Source organism: Thunnus thynnus, chromosome 16, assembly GCF_963924715.1.
Source record: "Thunnus thynnus chromosome 16, fThuThy2.1, whole genome shotgun sequence".
Classification (NCBI taxonomy): domain Eukaryota; kingdom Metazoa; phylum Chordata; class Actinopteri; order Scombriformes; family Scombridae; genus Thunnus; species Thunnus thynnus.
The window spans coordinates 6,820,704-6,848,192 of NC_089532.1; the positions used below are offsets into that span (position 1 = coordinate 6,820,704).

Sequence of the window (27,489 nt, forward strand, 5' to 3'; positions counted from 1 at the left end):
TCAGTCACGTGCCTGTCAAACCCCATTCCCTCGCGCAGCCGTCGTCAACACAACGGAGGAAGTAGCATGAAGCTAACCTGGCTAGCCAAGACTAACTGCCACGGCCAATGCAGAGTCTTTTAACATTTTTCTTAAGTCAACGTGAGTCGTCGTCGACAAAGTAACTGTCTGCCTTTGTTCGGATTTCAGCTGCCATGAAGTGAGAAGTAACGATGTTTAGGAGCTGTAGCCGTTGCCTGTCAACTTCTAGGCTAGCGAGCTAGCTGTTAACGATCAGCTGTTGTTTTGGTCGGGGAAATAGCTTCCTAAGTCAAACTGTATAGCTTTACAGCAGTTTACCATATCAATTATCACCAGTGCAGATTTCCCTCATTGCCTGTCGAGACACTGACCTGCTCAGGTGGTTAATGGCGACACATAACGGCGTACCACCGTGACAGACTCAACAACAGCGGTCAGTCAGTCAGCGATTGTCCGACAGGCGTCAACACATTGTGGGGGGGTTTGATCAATCAGAGCGCTTTGTAATTGAATCAGCAAGATCACTTCAAGATGCATGACGCGTATGAACCAGTGCCTATTTTGGAGAAGCTTCCTCTCCAGATTGACTGTCTTGCGGCCTGGGGTGAGTTGTTTACACTTTCATATCTCTATATCAGCTACTCTTTGACATTGGGCTGATGGCCCCTTTGGGCGTTGATTGAACTGCAGTCTCAGGTGTCCCACTTGTCTAGAAGTGAGACGAATTATGTCACCACTGGCACATGAATGATCTTCCTGCAAGCATGTCACAGCTCACTATGACTGAAAATATTCGTTTGATTGTAGAGCTGATAAGTTGATTAATTGATTAGTTTCCAACTATTACATTAATCACCAACTATTTTGATAATCGATTCATCATTTTGAGTCGTTTTTCAATTCTCTGATTCCAGCTTCTCAAATGTGAATATTTTCTGTTTTGTTAGTCCTTTATGACAGTAAACTGATTATCTTTGGGTTGTGGGCAAAACAAGACATTTGAAGTCATCACCCTGGGATTTGGGAAACAGTGGTCGACATTTTTCACCATTTACTGGACCAAACAACTAATTGATTAATTGAGAAAATAATCGACAGATTAACCAACAGTGAAAATAATCATTAGTTGCAGCCCTATCTATATCAGCTACTCTTTGGCATTGAGCTGATGGTCTATTTTGGCATTGATTTAAATGCAGTCTCAGGTGTCCCGCTTGTCTAGAAGTGATAATTTATCTCACCACTGGTACTCACATGAATGATCTTCCTGCAAGCATATCACAGCTCAAACTCTGATTGGAAATCTTTACGTTTGATGACATAATCTGCCTGAAATGACTGACAACATCCTTTGAACTGCCACTGATTTTGAGTTTATCTTCCCGCAGAGGACTGGCTGCTTGTTGGAACTAAGCCAGGGCATCTCCTTCTCTACCGAATAAAGAAGGACGCAGGTACAAAGAGCCAAGGCGATATGGGATGCAGTTGATTCTTTGTTGTATATTTGCAGACCCTCTCAACTTACCGTCACCTGCTTCAAATAAAAGCTTGCTTCATTTTTAGATGAACGTGTCTCTTTTCTCTTTAGGCACCAACCGGTTTGAAGTGACACTGGAAAAATCCAATAAGAACTTCTCAAAGAAGATTCAGCAGGTAGATATGACTACAGAAAGAGATAACCACAGACCTGAATTTCTGCATAAATTTAAAACGCAGTGGGGAAAAAGCACCAGAAGTCTTAAACTTTAAGGTTTTTGGGACTACATACTGTATTGCCTTATTATCACAAATATTAGGACTGTAAACGCACACTTTGCTTTAAATTTGGCTCTTAGTTGCCGATGACCGACTCCCTCTCTTGGAATGAAGCTGAGAATCCCACACACTTCAAGACTTAATCATATGCCAAATGAAAATACCAAAAAATATTATTAGGATGGCTCAGATCAGCCTGCAAGTTGAACAATGTAGTCAAGATTGAATTTGTTAACTTCCTACCCTACCAGCTAGTGGTTGGAGAGCCCCAGACAAAATGGGTTTAAGATTTGAGTTCTAGTGTCTCCCAGTTTAGCTATTGTTTTATTGTTAATGTCCATATGAATGCCTGTTAGATTTATGGTTAATTTGTGTTTCTCACTCTTTCCCCAGCTTTACGTCGTCTCACAATACAAAATTCTTGTCAGTCTTCTGGGTAAGTTTCTCTCCCTTAAAGGCCTCTTTACACTCTGCGATTTTGGGCTGTCAGAGACGAAAGTTGACAGTTGTGAGAGAAACGTGGTCAAATCTTTGGTTGTCAACCCAAAACGGTGCTACTAGATCTCACTGTGAGACACATGCACCCACGACTGATGTGATGGAAAGGCAGAAATTTAAGGCCAAATTCTCACAACGTGACTGCTGCTACGCCGCACGTCTACAAACAAACCAATCGGAATATGACATAGAAATGACACAGAGTACACTAGCCTTAGGTACATTTCATAAGTGCTGTTTTTTGAATGAAGTGTGAGAGGAAAACACATTTTTTCTCCTTCGTCAGTTGGCACACAAAAACTAAAACAGTGGATCTGAAACAAAAACAAAGTTTGCATGACTTTGCTGCATTTTCCAGACTTTAGAGCAAGTGCAGATGGATGATGTTAACCGATGACATGTCACTACTTTCATAGACTTATTAAATTTTGTAATGCTAAGAATCACCATGTATTTAGCACACAATCCGACAGCCTCAAATTGATATCATACAGTCTGACACAGATTACGACCAAGCTTTTATTACAGGCGTCTCACACAATGTGACATGCAATAAACTTGCTTAATCAGTGTTGTTGCACAGTCTAAAGGCGCCTTTGCTTACTCCACATCTGTTCATTGTTAAATGTTTTCAACTTTGAAACTGCAATCTTTTTGTGTACTGACACACAGCATAGCATTCATCTCCACTCTCCATCTTAATTCTCCCGCAGAGAACAACATCCACGTTCATGACCTCCTGACCTTTCAGCAGATCACTGTGGTGTCCAAAGCCAAAGGAGCCACGCTCTTCGCTTGTGACCTGCAGGTCAGTTCCAGCCCCCTTGAGGTTTGGACACTATGCCAGCAGTACTGTTACCGTACAGTGCTGCTCTCGTATACATGTATTTGTGTTGCAATCAACAGTGCTTGCATGCACAGTACCACAATCATACAGCTACGGGTTAGCGGACTGAGAAGGCAGATGAGTGTTGTAATCGGAAGCTGTTTTCAACATAGTCTTACAAGATCAAAACCAGCGTCTTGCATGTCTAGGCCCACTTACTACAACTTATGTACAGTATAATTTACATTGTTGCTGACTGTTCCCTGAAGCTCACCATAGCCTTTCAGCCTTTTGAATATATGTTTCCTATGTTGCAGGCAGCCCTTTTCAACATTTCATTTCATTGTGGTTAGGAAAAATAGAAACTAAAAGGCTTAAAATAGGTGATCCATCATATTGAAAACAGAAGCGCATAAAGAGGAGGAGACATAAGACTAGTGGTCATAGTCGCACATGCAGATTTGCAGTGCGTGTCAGGTTAATTGTTCACACCTACTGCTGTTTTCCACAAGCGCAATAACACACGACTCAGACAGTTTTTCAATCAGCCCTGCAGACAGAAATAAAATGCAATATGATGTTTGTTGTTATGGATCACATAGCTCAAGCAATTGTCAAGTCCATGAGAGACAGAGCGGCTGCTTTGAAGACAGAAAAACACATGTATACATATTTAACACAGTGAGCTTAAAAATATACAGCAAGTGTGGAAGATATACATCATTTGCAGTAAATGGGCTAAAACATGCAAAAACATTGGTATTATCCCATTAAATTTTATGGCTGTTGTATCTGAAAGACAGTCATAACATTCACTTTTCCTTTCATTCCCACATGTCTGTGTGGCACTCGTATTTTTCCTGATTTAAAGCCATGAATTGTATATTTTGTCTCTTGTCTTTAGCAAACCGGCCCAGGAGAGGAAAGACTGAGAATGTGCGTCGCAGTGAAAAAGAAACTCCAGATGTATTACTGGAAGGATAGAGAGTTCCATGAGCTGCAGGTAAAAATAAAATATATCTAAGATGTGATTCACTGCAGTATGATCCAAGTTTATAAGGTTTTTTTTTTCCAATCCTTTTGACACATTTAGACATCTTAATGTTTTCTTTTTGGCTTTCAGGGGGACTTTGGTGCACCAGATATTCCAAAGTCCATGGCTTGGTGTGAAAACTCCATATGTGTCGGTTTCAAAAGAGACTATTACCTCATTCGGGTATGTGCTGAAGAAGAGGATAAGCCTTTTGCATTAAGCTTCACTCATCTGTCACTACTTACAACTTGCAGTGATGTTGGGCACATAAATCTGTATTTTGAATATTAAAACTCTCATCCCCTGTAGACTTGAAAGATGGCTTCAAAAAGGTTTTTTCGTTTGTTAAAGAGATCAGAGGCTGTAGTCAGTTTGGATTCATGGCGGTTAAAAATTGGAATAACAGTAACATGTTTTCATGGTAGAAAATTTTTAAACATCCTTAGAAACCGGTTAAAGCACTCCCTAAACATAATTCACTTCCACAGTGTTCGTCTGCATGCTCAGTTTGCTTCAAACAGTTTCACCAAAATGAAATGAAACCTTATCAAGCTTGACTGAGTCGTGACTCACACATGATATGGCATGAATCCATTGTTCTCTGAGAAGTGAAACTACAAACATTTTGAAGCTACTTTTCAAGTCTACAGAAGGTGAATGTTTCACAGACAGCATCACTTTAAAATAATCTTTTCATACCACATTTTAGAGGCAGACTGTTATATAATAAGTTCCTGTCTGCTTTGTTATCTGTGAATTTGTGTGTTTATTTTGGGCTCATCCCTTGTACTTCTTACTCCTAAAAGTCTTACCATATTATCAGTTAATGCTTGGTAGTGTTATTGTTAGCCTAATCAGTAAAGCACTTTGTAACTGACCTTACAAATAAAGTTTATGTCAATAAGATATTATTTAGAGGTTTGTGGCTTTTGGCTTACTTGTATTATCTCTCCTGTCAACCAGATGGATGGCCGTGGCTCCATCAAGGAACTCTTTCCCACAGGGAAGCAGTTGGAGCCTCTAGTTGCCCCACTGGCTGATGGGAAGGTGGCTGTCGGGCAGGATGACCTAACTGTGGTTCTTAATGAAGAGGGTGTTTGCACCCAGAAGTGTGCCCTGAACTGGACGGACATCCCTATAGCAATGGGTGAGAAACAGACACAAAAACCAGTACTAGGAAGACTTCTGCACACACTCAATACTACAATATATTATAGTATTCTGTGATTCTACACTTAGTGATGTTTTAAGGATATGTACATTTTCTACAGTGAGTTTGTAGACTGTGAGATTCTTAGTTGCTTATTGTGCACCTTTAGAGTGTCGTGCACTTAAGTGAAAAAAAATTATGATTTGACAGACAACAGTGTCCACAGGGATTTAAATTTTATAAAAAGATGGAACAAAAATATGAAAAATAAAGGTTGTGACAAATGATGGTGTTTATTTTTTCAAAACCTTGAACCATTTATCTCCTGATTCAATACTATCACAATACTTGGGTGACAAGTCGATTCAAAACCGATTTCAGATTGAATGAATAGAAAAGGGGGCACTATTTTCAGTCTCTTGCTCCAGTACACTGTGTGCCAAACCATTCAAACCATTCACTGGTGTCCTTATTCCACTGAAATACAATATGAAACATAACTAGCAGATAACATGAATGGTCAGCAGGCTTTTTATTTTATAAAGTTAACTGCATTAATTAATGAATGAATTAATTTGAAAGCATCTTACAGTCTCCTGCCTGTATGGAGATAACAAACTAAGGGGGAGGCGGAGAGCTCCACTGTGTTGTAATTAACGTCATGTCTCCAGCAGTGGAGAGCAGCCTCTCTGCTGGACCGTTACCTCCGGGGAAAGACTGTCCAAGACGCTGAGCGGGCGCAGTTATTTTCTTCACCTCAGAGTTGGTTTAAGTTGTTTAATGCTGCAGTGTGTGTCGGTCAGCCAATCTCGTTTGTTACTGCTGGAGTTCGCTGCTCCGCTAACGTTAGTCTCTGAGTGACAGCGTAGAAAGTTCACAATATACTTCACGTTCGTCTCAATTATTAAGTCATTAAATCAAAATATGCTTGCAATCGCTGCCCGTTTGGAAAATGAACTACAAGGTAACTCTAGCGTGTGCTCGCTGTAGACTGTCGAGTGCTGCACTGCCCTCACAGTTGAGTTCCGCCTTTTTCATTCTGTCAACATCACATGCTGGAATTTTCAACAAAAGCGGCGTCCAGTAATACAAAAGCAGCCTGCCTTTGAGTTAAATAGGCAGGGAAAACCCTGTTGTGTTATATTTCTGCCTACATGGAAAACAAGCTACTTCATGCCCGGTCCAAGTTGCTATTTCTATTCCTCTTTTTTGATCTTCATGTCTTTGCTAGAGTTAACTCGTATCAGATACCGATAGGAAGCGACAGCAAAGTCAAAAGGACGCCCGCATGCCTTGTAACAAGAGCCAAAAATCCTGCCTCAGCTCTGTATGTGGGTTAGAAGGTGTTTTGCCAAAATGTGTCACCCATGGCAGTCCCTTTCACCCAGAGAAATAAACAAAATCACTCAAGTTCAACAATCTAGTCATCTGAGTCACATTGTAATGTGCAGATGTGTTAGATACTATATTTACAGTAACAGTGTATGATATCTTGTGACAAGCATCTATTGATTCTGCCAAGAGCATTCACTCCTATAAATAAGACCATTTAACATTTATATAGCTTGCCAATGATAAAACCCTTCTGCAGTGGAAAAAGAAAAAGACAAAACAGAAAAAAGAAGCAAACACAAGAAGAAGAAATAGGTTTTTATTATTTTGACACATCAGGACAGAAGCCAGGCTGCGGTGGAGACCACAATTATGAAAGTTGACCTTTTGTCATTACATTACAGAGAAGTTCTAGGTTACACAGAGCCTTTTTGTTCTGTACACAAATTAGAAAACGTAGTTAGCATCTAAAATATAATTGGGAGTCTTTCATAATCTCAGATTAATTTACTTCTTCTTTGCCAAACTTGCCATCCTTGAATAAAGCTCCAGTTCCTGTCTGATAATAGTAAGTTGTTGAATTATATGCAGCATTTTTATTGCATCTGTGTAAAGTTTTCAAAATGTTGTGATTTAATTCTATTGACTGGTTAAAGTGCAAGGTACTACATGTGGACTATGCCTGTCTGTAAAGTTTATTCATTTCTGATTCAGCAGGTTTTGTCACATAGCAGTGTTTAGATACTGAAGCAAACACATAAACCTTGTAAAGAATTTGGCCTAAATACTGCCATTGTTTTGACAGTTGTTGTCATCCAGCTGCTGTCTGTCTTTTTCCTTCCTTAATTTGTCTTTGTGCAGATTCTTTCTTTCCATCCTCTCTGTGGTGCTGTTTTCCACATGTCAGAAGAGGAAAGACAATTTTATATCTCTTTTATCTTGTGACAAAGACACCACAGGTCTGTTTTACAAATGAACTTTGTGACAGAAGTGATGCAGATTGTTTTTAAGCATCCTCTTTCTGTGCTCATTGGAATGCTGAAAGGAACAATACAAAGGGGAAATGAAGCCTCCAAGCAGTGGCTTCATACAGTTTGCAATTTCCTCATTTTGATATAGTCAACACTGTGGCTTTGGCATGCGTCAGCAGGGGATGAGCGCTAGTCAGTTGAGAATACTTCTAACTGACTGTTCTCACTGCTCATGGCTGGAGCAGAGGGCCTGAGCTCTCCCTGTGGGTGTAGTCTGTCCCATATCCAGAGTCCATCCTCAGTCCTGTCTAGATAGCTGTCTCAGGCTGGATTTCCTGCCCCATCAGCCTCAAGGTCTCCACTCCTCTACAGAGGCACCTGTTCGTCAGACAGACAGTGTTTGTTTGAAGTAGAGCTGCAACAATTAGTCAATTAATGGATAGTCAGCAATTAGTGGATCAACAGAAAATTAGTCTGCAACAATTTTAATAATCAAATCATCCTTCAGGAATTTTCTTTTAAGGAAAACCGGCAAAAATTCACTGCTTCCTAAATGTGAAGATTTTCTGGTTTTCATACTTTATGTAACTACCTGGATTTTGGACTGTTTGTCAGACAAAACAATACATTTTGAAAAGGGACCATGGAGTCTGGGAACTTGTGATGGACATTTTTCAAGCTTCACTGACATTTTACAGAATATACAAATAATCAATTTATCAAGAAAATAATCGATTAATTAATGGATAATGAAAATAATCGTCATTTGCAGCCCTAGTTGGAAGGATATCAAAACTTTATAAGATGAGATATATTTGTCTTTTTCAATGTCTGAGTGTCATTATTTTAAAGAAGTTACCTAATCAACCTCAAATGTTGAACCATTTGTTAATTATGTATTAAGATTTTTGTATTAAATCAACAACCACTGCACGTAAATCCACATTTTTAATGACTTGCAGAAGATGTGTAGTTTTATCTTTTTATCACAAACCATTAATTGGTTGACATGCATCATAACGTGACACCGTTGCCTCTTTTCAAATGTTCTCAGAGCACCAGCCTCCATACATCATAGCAGTTCTCCCTCGGTACGTGGAGATCCGGACCTTTGAGCCGAGGCTGCTGGTGCAAAGTGTGGAGCTGCAGAGACCTCGCTTCATCACCTCAGCAGGGTGAGCCAGTCCTCTGTGTGGTTTTGTCATCCCAATATTGTAATTTGTGTTGTTTGTAAAGAGAGTTTGTGATTATTTGTGTTGCCATTTGGTCATTCAGTACCACTGTATTTGAGGTAAAGAAGGCTGCAGTTACTGTTGCAGTACTGCTGGCATGTATTTACAGGTTAGATAATAAATGATGGCCTGTTTTCATGGCTACCACTGGTTCCTATGCATAACACCCTTAAAAGAACATAATACATCATTTGCTGCTTTCATCATCATCTGCCTGGTTCTCATGATTATGATACTGATGTCAGTTCCTCCTTACAAAGAAAAACAACTTTGTTCCAACCGTTTCTCTATCTTGTTTTCCCCTCTTATCTTTCACAGGCCGAATATTGTGTATGTTGCCAGCAACCACTTTGTGTGGCGCCTGGTGCCCGTGTCCATAGCCAGCCAGATCCGACAGCTTCTTCAGGACAAGCAGTTTGAATTGGCTCTTCAGCTGGCGGTGAGTAGCAGAACCATTCACTTTACTATTAAACCTTGTTATTAAATTCCTGAAGATTGAATTTGTACTTTAGCTCAGAGTATGGAACATAAAAATCATTTATCTTGATTAGTAGCAGTACGGTGAAACGCTCACAGCTTTGTACATTATGGTCAGCCAGTCAAGCAGTCTAGCTTTCCAGGGGCATTTCCAAGAATAAAAAAGGCCATTCATGTGTGTTACATTCCTGGAATTGAGCATTCTGGGCATGTTTTGCTGTAGCGTGATGAATTTTTTTTTTTTTTTTTTTTTTTTTCTTTGTCTTGTTGTTTTTTTTTCCTGCCAGAAGATGAAGGATGATTCAGATGGTGATAAGAAGCAGCAGATACATCACATCCAGAATCTCTATGCCTTCAATCTGTTTTGCCAGAAGAGATTTGATGACTCCATGCAGGTTTTCGCCAAACTCGGCACAGGTAGGGCTCTTGTCCTTCACAGTGAACATCTGATTTGTCTGTTCAGGCAAATTTTGTAAAACAGAACCAGACATGGATCAAGTCTGCTATTCACTACAAGCACGCTGCTGCAAATCACTACAAGGACGTAGGAATATAGAACTGTAGGAATAGACAGTAAGTGCCAGATAGCTTAGACTTTTGAAAGTACACAATAGGAAGATTGTCATCTTTTGGTAAAGCGATCTAATTTGTCCTTATTTGGTAATTCTGAACCATTGTACCCTTAGGACCTGCATTTATTTACAGCAGCCTAATTGAGATGAATCTGGTCGTATTTATGAGGTTTATTCTCCTTTTTCTTTCTCTTCTCTTGAACTCATTAAACATCTGTTGCTTATTCTGAATATTATGTTGAATATTTTTTATTTACATACACATTTCCAATATAATGATGTCACATCTTGTGTATACTATGATGACAGACTTTTTCTTGCTTTAATGAGCTCTTGTTTCCAAGTCTGATTAACTGAGAATTTTTCATGTTGTATATGTCATGGTAATGCTTTGTAATGTCAACTCTTTCTCTTTAATCAAGGACTACTAAACAAAGTATCTTACATGGAATACAATTCAACACATTTCATCTCCTGTGCTTTGCAGATCCCACCCATGTGATCGGACTGTACCCTGACCTGCTCCCGTCAGACTACCGCAAGCAGTTGCACTATCCCAACCCTCTGCCTACGCTATCTGGGGCAGAGCTGGAGAAGGCTCATCTTGCTCTAATTGATTACCTCACCCAGGTTTGTTTGTGTGTATGATGTCCTTAAAACACAGGAAAAATGATAAAGATCCATGGAAGTGGTACATTTTGTTACTGAGAATCTCATTTGAGGCAAACTAACAAAATTATAAGGTTTATATAACATGAAAAGCATATTAAAGGTCAAGAAAAGTGCTGTAAAATAAAGGACGGACAGTAATAACTATGAAATCAAAATCTTTCTCTCCTTCTTCACAGAAACGCAGCCACCTTGTGAAACAGCTGAATGACTCTGACCCTTCCACAACATCCCCACTCATGGAGGGCACGCCCACTATTAAAAGCCGCAAAAAACTCCTGCAGATCATTGACACCACCCTGCTGAAATGTTACCTGCACGTAAGGCCCAGACTATCTTCCATTTCTCTTTCGCCTGGAGAAATTTCAGTTCAAACATCCACCTGTTCATTTTGAACTTGAATCATTACTCAGTATTTGGAATTTAATGTCTTGCTCAATATACAGCATGCACTCTGCACAGTGTGTTGCTCTTGTTCTTGTCAAGCAAAAGCTTAACTGATCTACTGTCCTTAAAACAAATGATTTCATAAATTAGTAAATTGAAACACTCTGATAAACTGGCAGCAACATCAGGCAGTTAACTTGACCTCACAAGTGGCCAAATGGGTCATTCAGGTGTAGTAGCTGCAATAAAAGCAGGTCTGGTTTTGATTCAGGGAAACAGATGCGTGGGCAACAAGGCTAAACCTCTGATTTACCAGGTAATCTGTGTGTCAAACCTCATTTGTGGTCTGTGTTGGAATGAGGGATGAGATCACAGATATGAGCAGCCAAAGTAAGTTTCTCTGCAGGATAGTTGGGCTCTGTGTGAGGAGCACAACAGTCTGGATGGACCTCAAAGTCTTTCTGCCATTCTTTCATGTTGATATGTGCCAGTTCAGGTTATTTGGACTTCCAGGAAAAATGCCACCATGTGCTTCCCTTTTGGAGGTACAATAAGCACTATCTAATCAGAGGGATTCCCAGAGAAGGGAGATAACGCTGGAGGGACTTTATCAAGGAGTGCCTGGAGTATCCTTTCAGATAGTGCATACTTTGGAGAGCCAAGAGTCTGCACCAGATTATTTAAACAATAAACACACTGAAGCAGAGAGGTGAAACTAATAAGTGAAGTCACCTGCTTGTGGTCTTTGGGTGAAACACAAGCTAAACTGTAAAGGGTTGGATTGATTAATGTTTGGAAATGATGTTATGTAATCTGCTCTTGCCCTCCCCCCACATTTAGACCAACGTGGCCCTGGTGTCCCCCCTCCTTCGACTGGAGAACAACCACTGTCACATCGAGGAGAGCGAGTATGTCCTGAAGAAGGCTCACAAGTACAGTGAGCTCATTATTCTCTATGAGAAGAAGGGACTGCACCAGAAAGGTAAGAGTCTGCCTGATGCTGCAAACCATCAATCATATCACAATGTTTAATGAGTCTTAAAATCTGATAAATCATCAAGTCCTGTGCAGAAAGAAGCTGCTTTTAATTATGTACATTGTCCAATAAGATCAGAAGGGTGTCAACAGTCATTTCACAATTGTAAGGGTCCTATTGAATCTGTTATGAATACAGACAGCGCTCTGCAGAAAACCTAAAAATGTAGCTTTTAAGCTTTTTGGCTCTAACAGGTCCTGTGAGCCACAGACAAGTCTGAAAAGTGCCAATATTTAAAAAAAAAAAAAGATTTTTATTGTAAATGTGAATTTTTCTACCAGTTGTATGAGATCATGCCATTTGTTATTAAATGCAATTCAAAATCAAACTAAGAAAGTGATCTGCATTACATAAAATTAGATTTTTGACTCCTAAACATGATATATAGTATATGCCAGGTCCTAATTTGTGTATTTGTACTGAACTAAGTTTCTCTGCAAAAACAATTTGAATTCCATTTGATTATTTGTGATCTATGGTGTAATAACTCATTTGAAAAGGTTAGGATTTATTCAACTCCTTCAACTGTTGTTGACTCCCCTGGAAAACGGGCAGGTATTTCACTCTCTGGAGTTCAAGTAGAAGTTAAGATGCTCTATTTTTGCATTAGTGGCTTATAGCTATTGTTAGCTGCATAAGCAAATAGGTAGTAAAACATATTAAAGAAACATGACAAAGAGAAACAAGAACATACATTAAACTAATGTGGATAAGTTAACATTCAATAACAGAAATTAGTCAAATGGTAGATATATAATACATAAAAGCATGTTTGCATTACATTTGTGAGTCATTTTCATACATACGTGCAAACTGTATACTGAACATTGAGTTTAAAGGGTTATCAGTCAGATTTTGTCTCTCTGAATTTCTTATGGTTCAGTCTCTGTGTCCCTGTCTGTCATCTGGATGAATGAACAGAAGTCTGTGATTATTTGAAAGGAATCTGCACTGACCTTTAATTTAAGGCAGAGGCAACCTTATCAACCTAGTAAACCCTAATATAACAAAGCAGGTCACTTCCCTGTTGCTGAAATGAGTGATTGTTTTTTTTTCCGCAAGAAAAAGCTGACTTGCTGCAAAGGCGTCTCCGATGTATTTCAACTTTTTGGTTGACAAAAACACTTTTTTTTCAAAAATACTGGGAATGAAAAACAGATTTATTCTGCGGTTTTCTCACAAATTCTTAATATTGTTTGAATCAAGAAAAAAAAAAAGCTTGAGCAACAGCTTGTTGTACATTACAAGGAGTGTTTTCACTGGCGTTCCATCGAAGGCCATATGTGAAAGTCAAACGAGGATAGTGCATGCAATGATTCATAAAAGACTACAAACAAGTAAATCTTCTCTTTCTGAAGTCTGCTCTTCTCTGTAAAGACAGTCCCTCATCTCTCTATGTGTTTTCCAAAAAATTAAGGGTAAAAAATCCCTAGAAATTGATTGTGGTTTCTAATTTAACATGGGAATCCCTTTCCTTTTTAAATTTCCAATGAGATTAATGTTTGTTTTTCAAGCGGGAAATTATCATCAAACAGCAGACAACAGTTAAGTCAATCAACTGGATAATGACTGATATCTGAGTTTAACTGTATTTGTCAGAGTGTGGTTTATCTCTTGCAGGCCTCAACTCAACAAATAACAATAAAGCACAATGAAACATCTGTTCCCAATTTCTTTCCTGAATTAGATGTTGAATTTGGGGTTAATCATGTAAATGTCGGATCACTCAATGCCAGACCAACATCGTCCTTTTGTCAGTGGTCTCTTCATTACCTCCTCCATTGAAATGTAACAGCCATTGTGAGCTGAATTGTTCCATTATGTTCAAAATCAATAGGTACCAGTTTTGGCCTTGTAACAAAGCTGTATTCTAGGCACGAGGTGGATCAGCTCTGTCAGGCTACACAGTTTCTCTCAGAGGAGGTTTCCTGCATGTGGTCGACTCGTCATACTCGTAGATCTGAGCTGTCTTAATGTTATTTGGTTTTTTGGCTCCATTTCGCAGCAGATTGTGGGCTGTTCTCACTCTGAGCGCGGCTGGTTTTAATCGACCTTCTGCAATTTGTGTTTGTGATGTCATGCTGCTCGAGTCTCCCCCTGCCAATTCAAACCAGCTGTTCCTGCTCACCAATTAACGCCGTGCATGTGCTTCGTCCAATTTCTGTTGACGGAGGAATTATGTAATGCAGCGCACAGCGGAGTAGATGACATCGTGCTACTTTCCATCACTCAGCCTAATCCCACATTTGTTCTCGCTCCCCCCTTTCACTCGCCTCCCTTCACTCCTCTTCACCCTGTTTGCCCTTTCACAGCTCTGCAGGTGCTACTTGACCAGTCCACCAAGGCCAACTCTCCGCTGAAGGGCCACGAGCGAACAGTACAGTACCTCCAAAGGCTGGGTAAGGTTCAACAGCCTACTCAAATCTGTTTTAACTTAATGTCAAAGTTGTCATCTCCGCTAGATATGTTAAATTTGTTGGGGGAATTTTGGGAAAACCTCTGAGAAAACTTTCATGTTGATTGATTATGGATGTTGGATGAAACGTATAGTCTTCATCTGTCGCATGTTATAGTCTTGCAGCCTTTGGAGCTGACCTAACGTACCATGTGTGTCAGTAGTTACTGTGTAAATGCATAAATATTTTTTATCTGTGCGCCAGTGATGCCAAGATAAATACTGTACTTACTGGGAAATTGGCAGTTAAAGGTGATGTGTTTGTTATCATTGAACACATCATCAATGTCGACTTAATTATGATACAGTGGTATAATTACTGAGTAATTATCTCTTGTAGCGTGAGCCCACGAGGGAGATGGTTTCCAGAAGCTTTTTAATACCTGTTGTACTGTTACTGCCTGTGTTTTGTTGCTATTAGACACTTTTCCTTAAAAACATTGCATTTGGTCACAGAGAGGAAATAGTTTCTTTCTGTCGAAGGTTTTCTTTTGGCTTTAGTATAAACATGACGAGAGAGAACTTGTTTTTTGTTTCTTTCCATCTGCCTTTCACCTGTTTTCCAATCTGTGATTTAAACTCAAGAGCAAACCGGTGAATTTCTTGTGAAATTAGACCTATTGACAAAAAAAGCTGTGTGCTCGGCAGTTGTTTCATTTGTTAATGGTAGTGATGCTTACTTATGGGCAGTAAAATGGTAACAATAATGGGCAATAAAGCAATTATAAGAATAATCTCAATTGCTTTCTCCATGACCAGTAAAACCATGCCATTATAATATTACAGACAAGTGCACCCCTTAGAGACAATCTAGCTGGAAATCATTTGTTTTTAACTGTATCAACAGTCTTTAAAAGGCTTCAAACTTTTCCAGATCAAGAACAACAACTTCTTGCTTATTATATTTTAGAATATTACTTCATATGTTTCTATAATTTCACTTATATTCCACTATATTGATATTTAATGAGATTGCATTGGTTTCTGTTTTATTTCAGAAAAATAAGCATTCACCATCATGGTCATACACTGTAATACATCCTTTCCCTGCACTAGCTGTGCTAAATATGCCGAATCATCGTTGTAATCAGTTCCTGATGGTAAAATGCTGCATGTGGGTCCTTTGAACTGATCTACAAACTGAACTACGAGCTTAATCATGTACCATGTCTCCGTCCTTGCTAGTCTTCCTCCTTGGTGAAGTTAAACTTGCTTGTCTGCTGTAATCCCCCCCACACAGGAGTGGAGAATCTCGGCATAATCTTTGAGTTTTCGCCCTGGGTGCTTAAGATCTGCCCTGAGGATGGGCTAAAGGTGGGTCACACAGATTTACATAAAAAGTCACAAAAGGATGCTCAGCTCAGTTGTTTGTTATGTTATATATGCATGTAAATATAGTTAATTACTTGATGTTTTTGTATTTATTGCTATAAGGTTGTATATAGAAGCCCTGTTTATTGAAGACCTTTCTTTATAAAGTCCGACTATATTGTTTGTCTGCTTACGATGAGGAAAGCTCTGCTGTAGGTTTTAAAACATCTCCTCCTGTCCAGATCTTCACTGAGGACCTAACAGAGGTGGAGACTTTGCCCAGAGACAAGGTGCTGAACTTTCTGAAGGAGGGCTTTAAGGAGCTCGCCATCCCATATTTGGAGCACATTATCTACGTGTGGGACGAGAAGGGCCCAGAGTTTCACAACGTGCTGATCCAGCTCTACTTGGAGAGGGTTCAAAGCCTCATGAAACAATACCTCAACTCACTGCCAGAAGGTACGAGTATGAGAAAAGTCGAAAATCAATCTGGCTTTTAGCTTCACAGTGTTTCCAGGCCCTCGGAAAGTCAAAAAAAACATTGCGCAGTAAACTTTAAAAACAGAAAATTATGAAAGTAATGTTTCAGAGTTTTGCTAAGCAATTATGGGCTTATTTCATTATTTTCATCCTGATACAGATATGTAGTTAGTGGTACTGACAGATACTTAACATTTAGTTTTATCTACCTGAAGCAAAGCTAAAAAACAAAGTAAATTTCTGAAACGTAAGTGTGTAATTACATTCTCACAGCTGCAGCGCCATGTGACCATCTTATTCAAGGATGTTGGGTTTCTTGCATGGTACAGGCCCCTTAGCAAAATACCCCCGCCGTGAACTTAATGCCAAAAGAGCTATTTATTTTTGTAATGTATCAATGGATTTTTATGTGATTACATCACTGCATATGGACTCGGTTTCCCCTTTGCTTCCTCATCCAGAGAGTTATCTCATTGCTTTGCAAACAGAGCCTGTCTGGACTCATTAAGAAGTCCATCCGTCTCTTTCTGTTTGTGCCTTCTAATGCTCAAGCAGGGAACAGGCACGCCAGCATTTGTAGGGATGCTCATTAATGTGCACTTTGTTAGCAAAATAAACTAATAAAGACAACTAATTCAATAAATTAATCTGTCCTTGGGGCAGGTTATTGCTTGACTTTGTGTCGTGAAGCTTATTGCAGGAGGCAGCCTGTGATATGAAGATACTGTTTCTCTGAGATTATTGAGATTCTCACAATAGAGTTGGACTGTAAATATTGAAGCTGTTTCAGCTGTATAAGTTATATTTTTATCTACAGTATTAATTTAATTTCTGTATCAGTAAAAACATTTACATTTCTTGGATTACCTCAAGCCGAGGACGTTTCAAGGAATAAATTAAAAACTAGTGAAACTGTAGAAATTTTTTCTTGATTATTGACATTTTTATACCTTTTAAGATTAGAGCTGAAGCTATAATTAATCGTTCTGGTCATTTTTGTTGGTTCCAGCTTCTCAAATGTGAGGATTTGATGCTTTTCTTTGTTATATATGATACTAAACTGAATATGTTTGGGTTTTAGACTGGAGTTGTCAGACAAAACAGGACACCTCATTTGGCTGTGGGGAATTACAGTTGGCATTTTTCACTTTCTTCTGATTTAATTGACAAAACAACAAATAAATCTTGAAAAATGGATCAAGAAAATAGTTGTTAGTCGCAGCCCTATTTAAGATACATTTGAAACACTAGGTGTATGCAATTAATGATTAAATTAATCTATTAATTCAAGCATTTGGTTGATAAAATGTCAAATTGTCATTGTTGCTCTTTTGAGAATTTTTGGCTTTTTTGCTTAAAATAATGGAACTATTAACAGATTATCTAAATTGTTGCACATTAATTTTCTGTTGAGCAACTAATCAGTTAAATAGCCAACCGTTTCACCTCTAGATACTGTAATAAAAACCTCTGTGCTATTGCAGGGGTTCCAGCAGTCGCTGCGGGGAAAGAGGACGGCGCTCTAGGAGAGTTCAGGAACAAGCTGCTGTCATTCCTGGATATTTCTATCAGCTACGAACCAGCGAGACTCATCAGTGACTTTCCCTTTGACGGTATGAACTGGGTTCACACTAGAATGACAAATGTGCGGACAGAGAACAAACAAGACATTTCTGTTTGCTTAATGAATACAAACAAGGGTGGGAGTTTGAGAATGTGAGAATAATGTCTGTAGCATTTATACCTTTAGATATAGAAGGAATCATTTTTGATACATCTCAGAAACATGAAGAATATATTTCCTATATTTCCCATTACCTCATGTATATACAGTATGTTCTCATTTATAGGAAAAAGTTTCACCCAGGTTGTATATATTGTATTTACACCTTTTGACCTTGTTTTCCATCTGCAAGGCCTCCTGGAGGAACGAGCCCTGCTTCTGGGTAGGATGGGTAAACACGAGCAGGCGCTTTTCATCTATGTGCACATCCTGAAAGACACCCGCATGGCTGAAGAGTGAGTACTCCTTCAGACGCCACAGACCGCTCTGCTGTTTACTGAGCGGGAAGTCGGCCTGTGTCTGCTTTGCTTGAGAACTCCAGCAGCTGATTTGCTTGATGATTAACTTTCTGAAAAGAGTATAAAACAGTAAAACAGTGAAGGTATTAGTGCCTTTGTTTCTGTCTTGTAAGACAGAACACAACCAGAACAGATCATGTGACCTAATTGTGCCATTCTGATTGTCTGATTGTGAGCATGTTGGTTAAATAAGGTGATCTTTGCTCATGATTTCCTCTGTGTGCTCTGCAGATTCTGTCACCGGTATTACGACAGTTTAGTTGAAGGCAATAAAGATGTAAGTATTTTTTAATTTCATTTTGTTATGGTTTGTTCCTGTTTTGTTAATTTTAGATTCTTTTGCCTTTTCCGCTTTTTGATTTTTATTATGTTTTTTTTGTGTCCTCGTGGAATTTATCAGAGCTCTGTTATGTTTGTTTTTATCATGACCATGTTTTCATTTCCTCCGCTCTGCTGCCTTCTGTTAAGTGCCTGTTTGCTGAAAGTGCTATAAAAATATAATGGATTATTTATGTCACAGTCACATTGCCAGCTCTTCAAAAAAAAAACACACTATCTCCAGTTTTATTTACCCATCTAACCTGAAATGACAGCTGACGTTGTCTTATGTGTATAAAATGCTGCATCACTGGAGCGCGGAGAATGAATGAATATGTATTGGAGTAGAATCAATGAATCACTGCTGTTTATATGAAAAGTCACAAAGAAATAAGATTCCTGTTTGGACACTGAATATTAAGACATTCACAGCTATTATTAAACCAATTATTACAGGCTGAATTTTATAAATTAAATGTACTTACAGTGACATTTTGATCCAATTTCCTCTAAAATCACCCTCATCTAATCATTTATTCTTGTTTATCCAAGCAAATACCATGACTTGTTTAGCTTTATTCCATGTTTTCATAAATGAATCCTGTTTTCAAACTGTAAAGAACTTCATTGTTGTTCATTATCGTCTTGCGTGACATTTTGCTGTTGCTGTACTAGACGCCATATGTTGGCATTTACTGTGAAACTCGAGCTGTTTTCCCTCAGCGTCATCATAACAAATCCCCGGTCATTTAATATAAAAAAAAAAGTTCAGAGAAAACTAAGAAGTATTAACAGCTGAATTTGTGCCCCGCAGGTTTATCTGTCTCTGCTCCGTATGTACCTGTCACCCCCTGACGTCCACTGCCTGGGGCCCATCAAGATGGAGCTGTCGGAGCCACAGGCCAACCTCCAGGCAGCCTTGCAGGTCCTGGAGCTGCACCACAGCAAGCTCAACACCACCAAGGTAAACAAAGGCAGAGCAGTGCTTCATTCCTCACCGCGGTGACTTATGAACAAATAACAAATGGTCCTGTTTTTATCCGCCTGGAGTACAACATACGTTTACTGCATCGTGACAGGAAGGGCTCTGTCAGTGTCAAGTGAGTTGTCACAGAGAAATAGTCTGCTGTAAAAAATGTACTTCTGACGACACTTGGATAAAATTCTTGCACTTAAATTAAACTTTTCAATGTGACACACTCAATCAGATTTAAACTGCTCATTAAATCAGAGAGCAAGAATTAGTTTCATATTCAACCAAGGGCGTATTATAAGTTGACTCCTTGCCATGGCTCACATTAAGTAATCATCGCTAATTCAGACAAGATGTTGCAGCGAAATTGATAAGGGTCGGCATGTTTCGGCTGGATTAAAACAAAATGAAATAACATGATTAACGATGACATGAGATCGTACGAAATTAATCTTTTTGGCATTTGGTGTGAAATTTAAAGCAGCGACTGAAGTGAGCGCAACTTGTTTAAAGGATTAGATTTAGTTTGTTTTTTTGTAGATCAGAGATGAGAGGGGGTTCGCACTGTTGGGGGTAATCATGCTGCTCCCTTTATGATAGAAAAGATCCAGCAAAACCAAAAACAGATTTCCACCAGGGGTGCTGATCTCCCTCGAGAGGCGGCTGCGTTGCAATATGAATATCTTTTTGATGAAATCCCTTTCATATCCCCGTTATAACTACCTGCACCCAGAACCAAAATAGCAAAGAGTTAATTGGATAAAAGCCATTCTGCTCAAAACTGGCTTCTGACCTAGTTTGCTCGTCAGACCTTCCCTCGTCTTGACACGATCCACCGAATGCTGTCGAGTACAGCAGATATCCCTAGAGGAGTGTTTTATAGCGCTGTTTGGTTCTGTTTTTCAATAAAACACAGCTGCCAACTGTAAAAAAAAAAATGCTCCACACAGTCCACATCTGGAAGAAAACAGTCACACAGCAGATTGTATATTTTTCTTTTTCCATATCTTATCATAAAGGAACAGAGGCACCATCTTTGCTTCCACTAAGTCACTGTAAATACTTAAATTTAAAAAAAAACAAGCAAGTTTAGCTGTTTTTAGTTACGTTCTGGTTGTGAAATGCACCATACTGCAATGGCTCCTGTTGTAAATTTTAAGTGGATGTGATCGTGTGTGGAAGGCACCGCTCATCTGTGTCCGACCACAGACATGTCAAATTAAGAATCTTTCAAGGGGAAAGCTGCAGGTTTACGACGGCGTTTAGGTTTAGATCGCACAGACCGGAGCTCTCCATCTCGTCTTTCTGTGCCACTCTGACTCCCTGTCCTCCCTTATTGACTTTTATGGCACCCTGCTTTCATTTCCCCTGGCTTCACTCCCAGACTCTGCTTTGCCAAGAGAGCATAAAGAGCGACAAGACAAGACTGTTCAAAAACTTTAGGCAGAACTTCTAACATGAAGCGGTTTCTTTGTTCAAGCAATTTTTTTAAACCCTTTTTTTCAACAGTTCCTTGTTCCATAATTAGTTTTATGTAATTACAGTTATATATAGTTAGTATTATATCATTTATATAATCACAACTGGGACCTGCCCAGTATAACTAACGTCTAGCTGACAAAATTATCTCACCACAAGGTCCACAGAGTAGCTGTTCTCTCAGTAGATGAAAACTGCCCGGTTGTCGATGTCCAGTCCTGTTGTCATGGAATTGTAGATGCTGAAATTTAAATTTTTCTGACCACTTAAAGGATTAAAGTTGAGATCGAAAGTTCATTCTGGAGCCTGAAACCGTAGTTGACAAGAGAACAGCAGCTGGTGAGAAGAAGACAACATGAGAAGTCCAGAACTGAACTGATAAGATTGGTTTGTCACCCGCTGATTCCAAGGTCATGAATGAACCTAAATTTTCAACCTTAGTCTACTTTTGTTGGCTTTAAGGGACGGGTTCAGCTCAAAAAGCACTAGTTAAAGAAAAAAAAGGCGAGTGAAAAGCTGATATAAACCGGATATTTGATTTCTGAAAGTTACCGAAATTGTCTGAAGCAGCCCTCCACTGCCCCCTAACTCTGATGCTGGAAAGGTGTGTGGGGGGTGTAAGATGTTTCTGAAGCTGTTCAACCATCCAACAAACACTTTTGATGAAGCGCACTGTCAGCTTAAGTAGCCCTATGTGAGCAACAGGGGTCAAGGGCTCTTCAGCACAGTAGCTGTTGAGGGAGAGCAAACGATTTTCATCCTCATTTCCAAACAAACTGCTTCTCTGCTGAACCCTCCACAAATATTTTTCAGTAAAACCTGATCATTTTAGCAACCAAGACACTCTCCACAGCTGTTTTGCTGAGATAAAGGACTGGATGTCTCTCAACTTTCTTCAACTAAATTCTGACAAAACTGAGCTTCTCGTTATTGGCCCTGAAAATACTACAAATAGCATTTTTCAGCGTATTGGCCCAAAAACACTAGGAATCTTGGCGTTTATATTTGACACTAAATTGAAATTTGAACACCATGTTAACAAATTGGTTCAGTCCTGGTTTTTTTCAACTCAGGAACATTTCAAGAATCAGACCGTCATTATCGGCCTCTGACTCATAACGTATCATTCATGTCTTTTTTTTCCTGTCTCGACTACTGCAAGTCACTTTTCCTCAGTCAAGCTTCCCTGGCAGGTCTTCAGCTCATACAAATTGCAGCAGCAAAGCTATTAACTAGGACTGGCTGTAGATCTCACATCTATTTTAGCCTCACTGCATCGGCTGCCAGTGAAGTTCCGGATCGATTTTAAGATTCTTTTAATCACTTATGAGGCCCTACGAGGTTTAGCTCCTGCCTACACTTCCGATCTACTAAGCCGTTACTCTACAGAGCGGTCACTTAGGTCAACCAATAAAAACCTGTTGGCTATACCGCGTGCCAAACTAAAAACCGAAGGCGACTGTGCTTTTGCTGCCTCGGCACCCAGACTGTGGAACAATCTCCCTCCTCCCATTAGATCAGCTGACTGCTGACTGTTTTAAACATTTCAAACCCCACTTTTTTTAGGCTGGCCTTTCTATAACATTCAATAACTGAAAGGGCGTGTTCTGGGTGCCAATGATGACGTAAAGTACTAAATGTGACTAAAATGCCAAACATTTCTTATCATGATGTGTTATGGACACCGTTCTTGTTCTCACACAGAGATGTCGTATTAAAAAATAAAAATGTAAGTATATTATATAACAAATTATACAAACCGCCTACTCCTAGAACTTGTCTTCTAATTAACTCAGTAAGATTTTTGTTTTTTAATAGCAGTGAATTAACTCGCTGTTTGGAAGTATCAGTCAGTAACTCAACAAATAAGCTTTTATGACTCTAAAATAGAGTTGAATTCTGTGCACAAACTAAATCCCAGCTCTGTTCTTAGGGTTGTTTTTCAGCAGAACACACTCGCTCTAAGCTGCCTGTGTGTGGGTATAATTAGGCTATTTGTACTGATTTGATTAAATTAAATAGACATAAAAGACAACAAGACTACTGGACGTCGATGATGTTTAGTTTCCCTGAGCGTAGAAGCACACAGGCGAGGTAAATGAGTTATTTTGTTCTTAAGGTAAGAGAGGATGCAGTTGCCAATTTTGGGGAAACGGCAAATCTAACAAGCAATACAAGGAATTACTGTTTCCAAGAGGAAGTAATTTAATATTTTCACTTTGAAACGATTAATGAGTAATGTTAGGTTTTCAAATAATGAGTCTAATGAATGTGAAAATGACTCCATTATCACTGTTCACCACAACATAAGATTACCACCACTGCCAGAGAAGTGGCTAATTTAGAAAAATAATGATTATAAATTAATGTAATTTGCTTCTCAAAGGGGATGTTTATGATTACATTTCTTCCTGTGGACAAAGTTCTCTCTAATAATGAAGGAGTTGTAATTATTTTCTGAGCTGCTGATGTCGGGTCAGTGTTGTTTAACAAGCAGGCGGTTTTGTTTTCTGCAGGCCATCAATCTGCTTCCAGCAAACACCCAAATCCGAGAGATCCGGGTCTTCCTGGAGAGCGTCCTGGAGGAGAAGGCGCAGAGGAAACGCTGCGACCAGGTGCTGAAGAGTCTGCTGCAGGCCGAGTTCCTCAGAGTGAGTTTCTGTTGTATGCGTGGTGGTTTATGTAAATTAGATTACAATTTTAGTGCCGCTGCTGCTGTGACTAATAGATGGGTAATGTCAAAGAAAATCCTCTCTTAAAGGAAAAGAGGTTTCATGTGGTGTTGATGGAAACTGATTATTGTGTTCTGACAGTGAGTTTAATAAGATAATGCGGTGCTTTATTTATGACCACAGGGAAATATTTATAGGTTTCCTTCTGTAGAGGTCGGAGAACAAGGTCAGCTACAAAACAGCTTTCCTTCATCGGACAAATTCAGTTCAGTGACCCTTCAGCTGAGGGGCGTTTACTGACAGAGGAAGCCATAACAAAGCTCCTCATGTTGAAGGACAAATTGTAAGAACCACATGACCATCCTAACCTCAACCATTAGAGAGGAAGTTGAAGTTGAATTTGAACAATGTGGATAAATTCAGCAACTCTCTGGTCGAGGGTCTGTTGCTGGTGTTCTGAGTGAGTTTGTTAATCATGTCTTATACACACTGTATTATGTTAAATGTGCTTTATGTCACTAAATATTCAATTTCCAGGTGATGTAGCAGGGTAGTAGTTCAATCTGCAGCCGTTAAATCTCATGCAGTGTTTGGTTTTGTTACGTTTTTACAGAGAAAAATCCTCCAGCGCATACTGTAGGATGTGATCTAGCATGCCTGAAAAGATAAAAGAACACCATTTACATAAATATACCAACAGAAACTCTAACATGTTGCAGTGGTTTCCAACCTCATTGCCTCTTAATATGAATCAGTGTTTTCTTGCAGCCTTTCATCACAGGTGACATGTTTTGGTTTGGGATCCAGACTGAAAACAGCACAGCAGGCTGCGTTAGTGGGGGGTTTGTTGTTTAATGCACTCGTGAAACTATGAAGTACAATCCAGTTGGAGTAACAGATGTAATGCGTTTAAAGGCTTATGAGACATCAAAACACTGCAACATGGTTTGTAATATTCACAGACAGGGTTTTACATCTCTGGAAGGGTTACCACAGCGCTGACGGACTATTTTGTCTTTTGTTGCGACAGTCGCAAGGTAAACAGTAGAAATAAGGAGTTCACGTTACAAAATAATCCACCAGGAATTGCTTGTACGTGATTGGCCTTGCTGGATGATGTCACATTGGGTTGCAACCTAAAACCTCTACGTTTATTCATGCAATGTTGGTCTGAATGCATGTTGCAGTTGTGAGCAGTTTGATTTTGTCTTTCAGCTGTGCCATATTTCACAAGAAAATGGCAAAGAATGAATAAAAGTCCCAAAAAAAACCCATAATTTTTGTTGCCGAATTAGTTTTCTGATTTCCTTTCCCTTGCAATCATCTTTCAACACAGTGTCCACTCATCACCACTCATTATTTCACAAAAAGGAGGATTGCAGTGTGTGATGCAGGAGTGTCACGATGTGAATGTTCTACAGTCAGACCAAAAATACTCACTCAAGGTTTTAGGGATTAAAAACGAGGGCTGTGAATTCAGCACCATGGCAACTCTGCCACAAACACCTCAAGTTTAGAGCCTCTTTCAATAAATTAAACATCCACCGCTTCCAGCTTCTCAGATGTGATGCTTTGCTGCTGTTCTTTGTCTTGCATGAGGGTATACTAAATATGTTAGAGTTTTCAGCCCTATCGAAGTTTATGGTTATTAACTCTGGCATCTCACCGAGCATGTTTTGTGTTTACAGGTGCAGGAGGAGCGCATCTTCCACCAGCAGGTTAAATGTGTCATTACTGAAGAAAAGACCTGCAGGGTCTGCAAGAAGAAAATAGGCAACAGGTAACTTTGTTTCTCTCAGTGTAGCTGGACTCATTTTTAAGTGTCTATCTCCGGGGTGTCATCAAAATCCTCATTAAAGTTGCTTTATGACACAGTCTGTTTTTACATGTTTTATCTCTATTTTAACAGATTTCTGTGTTTCTGCAGTTTTGTTTTTTTTTAACAAGATTTTATGCCTCACATTAATTTCGTTCCATTTTCATTTTCATTTAACTTATATAGATTTTAACTAAAGCCTGTTTATCTGCTATCACGCACTGATTAATAAAACTTTCTCTCTCTCTCTCTCTCTCCCAGCGCGTTCGCCAGGTATCCCAACGGCGTGGTGGTGCATTACTTCTGCTGCAAAGACCGCAACGTGTGTCCTACTGAGCAGTAACACCCGCACCTCCTCACAGTGACTGTTTACTAATAAATAGTCTCCCCCTCCCTCCCTGTGGACTCCAACACTCGGACATCTTCGGACTACGAATATATCAGACTGTTGTCGGAAGCCGGGCTCACTCTGCAGAGCATGGCTGGTATTTAGCGGACGCTTGTTTTGCAAAGCACCTTACAGAACCGAGAGCGCAGACATGTTTTAACCCGGCGGAACAGTCGTTGTACAGGAACTTCTTTTCTGAAAGCGAAAGCTGCGACTTTCTTTCTCTCTGTGCATGAGGTAACAGGTGGAATGTCCGGGGTCGCTCAACAGGAGGGGAGGAAGAGAACGAGGGAGGTAAGAGTCCGACATTTGAAAAGCATGTGTCACTGTAACGCTAGAAGGGATTCACTACCCTCCGCTCGGAAGAAAACTGGCACTAGTGACAGACGCGTAGCAGAAGAAGGAGCTGCAACAACAGAAGTTAGTGCCTGTTCTCACCAGGAGATGATTACAAGCCTCAGTCTGTGGTTGTTGTTGTTTTGTTTTTTTCTTTTTTCTGCCTCTCACTGTCTCCCTCTCCTTCTGTAACACTGTGTAGGCCTCAAACACCGCTTGATATGCCATATAGACTCTACTGGAGCACTGTTAAATGCCTTTTCGTGACTCTGATGATTGTACTTACAGTGAAGTCAGATGTTGATCATGATGTTTTTTTGTTAGCATGTGCTGGTACTGACTATACAAAACAACATTCATCTCACAGTATGTTTTTGTATTTACACTTTTGAGTCCTTCAGCAAACATATTCACAGCTTTGTGTGTTTTTTTTTCTTTCTTTTCCCCCACATTTACTGTCTTAAAGGTTTGTGAATAATTACATTTAATTATCAGAAATTCACTTTTTTTAGTCTCATCTTTCTTCTTTGTATTATTTATCTGTTTGTTGTTTTTTCTCTCCCAGACGTATTAAAAGTTAATGAAGTAAAAACTTTTTAAAGGCAGATCACAAAAGTACAGCACTTTAAAAGTGGATGGATGGATGTCCTGTTTATTTATTGATAAATCACACATCCGCCTTACAGGAACTGGAAGTAATGTGAATGAATTAAGAGGTATGATTGATCTGTGCATTTTAATGGCAATATTGTTACACAGCTCGTCTGTTTACCGTCCGCCTGGGAGGTGATTCAAGAAGCAAGACTCCTCCAGCTTATTGAGGAGGAAATGCAAGCAATGAATGTATGTTTTAGGTGTTTAGTCGAAACTCTTTTTCAGGATGAAATAGAACGAGTTGGGGTCAACGTCTCGTTTAGTGATTTTTGAGCATGAGTTTAAAAACCAACATCTTTTTAACTTTTACGTATGTTGTAGCATTTACCTGCTCCTTTAAACACCACCCTCCCTCCTCTTCTGCTCTTAAAGGTTTGCACACATTCTCTGCTAAGACTGTTTCAGATTTTTGTTTAGTTTTTTTTTTAACGGTAACATTTGTACCACTGTGTGTATACTGTATAAAGATTGAGAGTGTCGATGACAAATTTGATTCTGAGGGGCGACCCAGCAGGTACCATCTGTCTGTCTGGCTTTAATCAGTAATAAACAAGCATTTCCATTCA

At 39.4% G+C, this 27,489-nt stretch overlaps 1 protein-coding gene across 2 annotated transcripts; it reads left to right on the top strand.

The window, feature by feature from the left end:
- vps39 (VPS39 subunit of HOPS complex) lies at window positions 1-27,489 on the top strand. Of its 2 annotated transcripts, none has more exons than XM_067613606.1 (24): window positions 1-625; window positions 1,410-1,475; window positions 1,610-1,674; window positions 2,170-2,212; window positions 2,988-3,082; window positions 4,005-4,103; window positions 4,224-4,316; window positions 5,097-5,280; window positions 8,641-8,761; window positions 9,137-9,257; window positions 9,583-9,712; window positions 10,355-10,497; window positions 10,716-10,856; window positions 11,764-11,905; window positions 14,272-14,358; window positions 15,655-15,728; window positions 15,968-16,184; window positions 17,690-17,818; window positions 18,122-18,224; window positions 18,519-18,564; window positions 19,420-19,569; window positions 23,574-23,708; window positions 25,418-25,509; window positions 25,807-27,489. In XM_067613606.1, exons 1-24 carry the CDS (start codon window positions 553-555, stop codon window positions 25,886-25,888), a joined length of 2,631 nt encoding a protein of 876 aa, XP_067469707.1. In that variant the 5' UTR covers window positions 1-552; the 3' UTR covers window positions 25,889-27,489. The 2 variants fall into 2 exon arrangements, with proteins under 2 accessions (XP_067469707.1, XP_067469708.1); XM_067613607.1 differs by having other exon boundaries at window positions 9,586-9,712.